Consider the following 4,850-nt stretch of genomic DNA (forward strand, 5'->3'; position numbering starts at 1 on the left):
TTAAATTGATCCATTTATTAGTAAAAGGAATAATTTGATCCGAACCCTATAATAAAGGGATTTCTTGAGTACATTCACCATTTTTATTGTCATTAGCCGGCACAAATAACTAAAAGGTTGACGTGGATTTCTTTTAGAAACTCTCCTTTCAATAAAAAATCAACTATAATCAAAATCGAGTATTACCTAGAACAATTGGACTAATATCAAGAGCCAAATAATTTTAAAAAAAAAGACGCATATGATGAAATTTAAGCCAAACATACATAATTTACCCGAAGTTATGCATGGAATATCAATATCTCACAACCTTAGCTTTAGCCAATAATGTCAAGGCTTGTCAGCACTATTAGTTAGCACAAATAATAATAAAAATTAATGCCTTTCAACACAAAATAATATTGTTAAGTTAGGGAAATTAAAAAAAAAATCAAAGTGAACATTTTAGTGGAAATAGTTAATGATCTAACTATTAACACTATAAAAATATAGGGATCAAATTATGATAAATCAAAGTGTAAGAACTAAATCTCAAAATTAAGCATAATAGAGGGACCAAACCCAGACTTTGACCCAAAAACAAAACCCGAGCATGTTGATACCAGCGTGAGAAACTGCACCATGGAAGACCTGAACCAGCACCTGGTGGGCTGTGATCATTTTCCCTCACATCCTTCATAGCGCTACAGTTAAACGCAAAGAAAAAAATTGCTTAAACCCAAAACCTGAAACTGGTTAATATTAGTTTACAAAATGGAAATTCAACAAGATTATAAATATTTACTGACATGTTAGTATCGACTTTTCTCCAGAATCCCATATTGTTGCTAATGAATCTCAGCCCTTGGTTGTTGTTGACAGCGGAACCAGGTAACTTACCCATGTCACCTGAAGATTTCCCCAATGTTTTGTAAGGATGAAACAGTGTTTCAATGCGGTTTTGCAGCATGTAGGAAACTGACCAACCTTTGGTAAACATCTTATTCATCACAAATTCCTTTTTTTCGTAAATCAATGGGATGGTTTTTGTGAAACTGCTTTAAGAAAGGACCAAAGAGTGTTCCAGCACGCCAAGGGATGATGATGATGATGATAATGTTTATGGTTTTTCACATGTATTTCCTGATATCTCTTCCTTACAAGTTAAACCTGACTCCAATCAAAGCTTAAAGGCAAACCCCTATATTGCTTCTTCAACTTTCTTACATACTGAATTGAGCAAAGCACGAAATTTCAAAACATGTTTCTTGTTCCTTGCAAGCCAAAACATGATTTTACTATTTTATTACGGAATAATAGCAAAATCGATAAATAATAATATTACACGTCGTTATTAAATTAAATAAAAAATATAAATAGTTTATAAATAAATAATAATAGCTTTATTTAAATCTATTTTAAAAATATTAATAATTTTTGAATTATAAGATATTGGATTTAAAATTTTAATGATGAAATATAATATTTTTATTCATTAATGGTACATAAATTTTATAAAGTGACAGTATATCAAATATTTTCTCTGAACTAAATAATGACATGTATTTAACGATAATATCATTATTTGCATATTAAATAGTCATAATGAGTATTTTAGTTGTCATATTAGAATATGAATTAACAAATGTGTAACAATAGACTAATAATTTGGTTAATGGGATTAATATAAGTTTCTTCTACAAGCAACGAATCCTTAATAAAAAAGAAAAAAAAAAGAAGGAAGAAGTTTGTCAGCAATTCAATTAGGCCTGGCCCTTGGGTCGTTTGGAGGAATCGCTGCTTAGCGTCTAAGGTTGAAAATGGTCTAAAATATTGTATTCCAATTTTGAAGTAATCTAACCTTTTTTTTAACTTAAAAAAAACATTAAGGGGCTCAAAAAAATCTTTTTAGTTTTAAGGGTCTAAATTTTTTTTTACCAACTTTTAAGGGATCTACAATTTTTTTCAACTTTTAAGGAATCTAAAACCCAATTTTATTATCTTGCCTAAGACCCTAAAAATATCAAGAACGGACCTGAATTCAATTAGGTGGTGGGAATCCAATGCCAACATATAAAGCTTAATACGTGTTAGACACAAGGATACTTCATCATATAATGTATACTTTTAAGATTTAAGGTAGATGAATTAAAATTAGATAGAAATCATAAAAGTAGAAAGACTTAAATATATATATATACACACTAGATTTTTGGATCAAATGTGCGAGTCCACCCTCTCAATTTGGTTTGTTTTAGATAATGAAATATAATAACTTATAAACAAATATTTCAAGATTTATTCTTTTGAAATATCTGGATTTTTCCAACAATAACAAGATTAACTCCTTAACCTTAAATTAGTTTTAAAACCAAAATTTATTTTGGTCAAATCTTTCCAAATCAAAACCTGATGATAAAGTTAAAAATTTTAAACAATAACATAAGAGAAGAATGATTAAAGTTGTTTACTGAAATCCTTATAATTTAAGAAAGAGCAAATTGCCCCTAATTAACACTAGATTCACTTTTGCTTAACTTTAGATGGGTTTTTAAAGAAAATAGTCAAACTCACATATTGTTCCATAATTTTTTCATTTTAAAAAATACGTCGTGGTTTAAAGATTGAAAAATAAAGTTCAAAGCATATATTGGATGTCAACTTTAAAAAATATTGCTTCAACCAATTAAATAAAGCTTTTGTTCATATTATTAATTTTTAATACCAAATAAAGGTAAAAAAAAAGAAAAAAAAAAGAAACTTCAAATCTAAGGAAAACATAACATCAATACTTATATCGTTGACTAAACTCACCTGTTTGGATTTTATTTCTCAGAACCCAATAAGCATCGAGTGAAGTAGTCCGAAGGTTTGCAAGTATAAGCCAAAATGTCAGGATCTTGCTCAAATCTAACCATGTTATCAGGTTCCAATGTCACCCATGCTTCAACTCCACCATCAAACCTAGTATCCATCAACAAAACCATTTCTACATCCTTATGCACACTGGCTATCCAACCAGGCATTCCCCACCCAAAATCAGCTTCGTAATATGGAAACTTAGACAAGCTCGTTAAGATACAAATTTCAGTGTCACCTTTACTTAGTGTTTCATGGATCTCCCTCGATGAATTCGTCGCCGACAAGAACAAATCCTCAGCAGTTTCAGCTTCCCCGAATGATTCAGCGGCGTTCCTCAGTTCATTTCCCACTAAATTCACCAAATGCAGCAAATCAGGGTTCTTATCGTCGTTTGCTGTGAATCGTACGAGGATGTTTATAAACAGGTTGCCTGCTCCATTTGATGGTATGGGGATAGCTGTTTTCCCACGAAAATTGTATGGGAAAATTTGTAATGAGTCCTTCTTTTTCGCCATTGAAATACGTACCTTCCATATGAGGGCGATCAACAGCTGCGCCCTAGAAAATTGCCCCACCCCCACCTTGGCTTTCAGAGCGGCTATGGCGGACGCGGTGAATATGAACCTCTTTGTGATTAGGGTATCTAAATTATCACCCGGGACAGGGATTTTATACGTTGGTTTAAACCCATCAGGCAAAAGGGATGCAGTTTCGAAACTCAAACATTTCACAGCATCGACACCAATTCTACAACAAGTAGCCCATCCATTCATGAACCCAAAAATCGTGAACCCATCCGCAAACTTGTGGGAAAAGCTGGTTCCGATGGCTAAACCACCACAATCGAATTCATTGATTTGAATCGCCAGGATTGTTGGGGTAAACACGAGCTCATTAGGGTAAGGAACCAAAAGGTTCACCAATTTAACGTCAAGCTCTTCCAATATGAACTGGTTTAGACTAACACTGACTCGAGCTTCTAAATATTCAGCACCTTGGTCGTTACAATCAATGGCGTTTCGGTCTTGGATGAACCTACCAGCAAAAGGGTAAAACTTGGTTAATACATCGGAGAGTGAAGACTCGAGCTTTTTGAGTGTTTGGTGGCCATTAATGGGTGTTTTAAAAAAGAAAATGAAGGAACCGAAAGCTGGAGGAGCGATTTGATCGAAACATGAAAGCTTTAATTCTCTGAGGTGAAGTGGTGTTGGAGACGATGGCTTTATTAACTTTCGTGTTTGGATTTGGACCTCCATTTTTTGAACTGGGATCTTTGCAATGCCTTTTATATTATGGTATTTTGAGTTTTCTGCATCCAAGTCTCTATCTTTGAATTTAATTTTGAAGGATTTGAGAAAAATGCATGGGAATTATAAGTTAAGATCACTGTCCTCTAACGTAAATCACCATTAATTATGGTTTTTAAATCCTTCTTTACTACGAAGTGTTAGAACAAAACCAGTTTCGAAAACATTTAATTTTGATTTTTCCTAGCTAATTAATAATTTCTTTATGGTTGGATAGTGCTATAAGGAAAAAAATCATTTAAAACTATGATTTCACATTATTTTTATTCGGACTAGAGAAATCATAAAATTACAATTTTATACAACTAAGTCCCCCAAAAAGGTGTTTTTTAATAGGGGTGAGTTGGATTCTTTGGGAAGTTTGTCAACCCTTCATCATAATTTGTTTCTATTTGCAATTTTCCAGTTTTTAGATTTATTTTAATAAGATAAATTTTATTTTATTTTATGGATTTTAGATAAAGTTATTAAAGTCTTTTTCATAATTCTTTTTAAAAAAAATTAAATTTCAATTAAATAAAAATAATACATAACCTTTATAGTATTTTTTAAAAATAATTTTTATATTATTTTAAATTTTAAATATTTATTTTTACACTATAAAAATAATTTAATTATAAATTAAATAAAAATATATTTTGGTTTAGTTTAGATAACTACTATTATTGACTTGTACTCTATAAATCATCCAAATAACTCCAT

General features: G+C 31.2%; 2 protein-coding genes across 2 annotated transcripts in view; both read right to left on the reverse strand.

The window, feature by feature from the left end:
• LOC107944649 (uncharacterized) overlaps positions 1–1,232 on the reverse strand; it is a 17,621-nt gene extending 16,389 nt beyond the window's left edge. The window contains exons 1-2 of the mRNA XM_041101865.1: positions 789–1,232; positions 603–683 (exon numbers count right to left, since the gene is read on the reverse strand). Of these exons, the coding sequence (XP_040957799.1) occupies positions 603–683; positions 789–988 (281 nt within the window). The 5' untranslated portion in view covers positions 989–1,232. The remainder of the gene's footprint in view (positions 1–602; positions 684–788) is intronic.
• Positions 1,233–2,804: 1,572 nt separating this feature from the next.
• Positions 2,805–4,097, reverse strand: LOC107944647 (acetyl-CoA-benzylalcohol acetyltransferase). Its single transcript, XM_016878454.1, has one exon. The coding sequence runs from the start codon at positions 4,095–4,097 to the stop codon at positions 2,805–2,807; it is 1,293 nt and encodes a 430-aa protein (XP_016733943.1).
• Between the last annotated feature and the right edge of the window lie 753 nt (positions 4,098–4,850).

Source organism: Gossypium hirsutum, chromosome A03, assembly GCF_007990345.1.
Source record: "Gossypium hirsutum isolate 1008001.06 chromosome A03, Gossypium_hirsutum_v2.1, whole genome shotgun sequence".
NCBI lineage: Eukaryota > Viridiplantae > Streptophyta > Magnoliopsida > Malvales > Malvaceae > Gossypium > Gossypium hirsutum.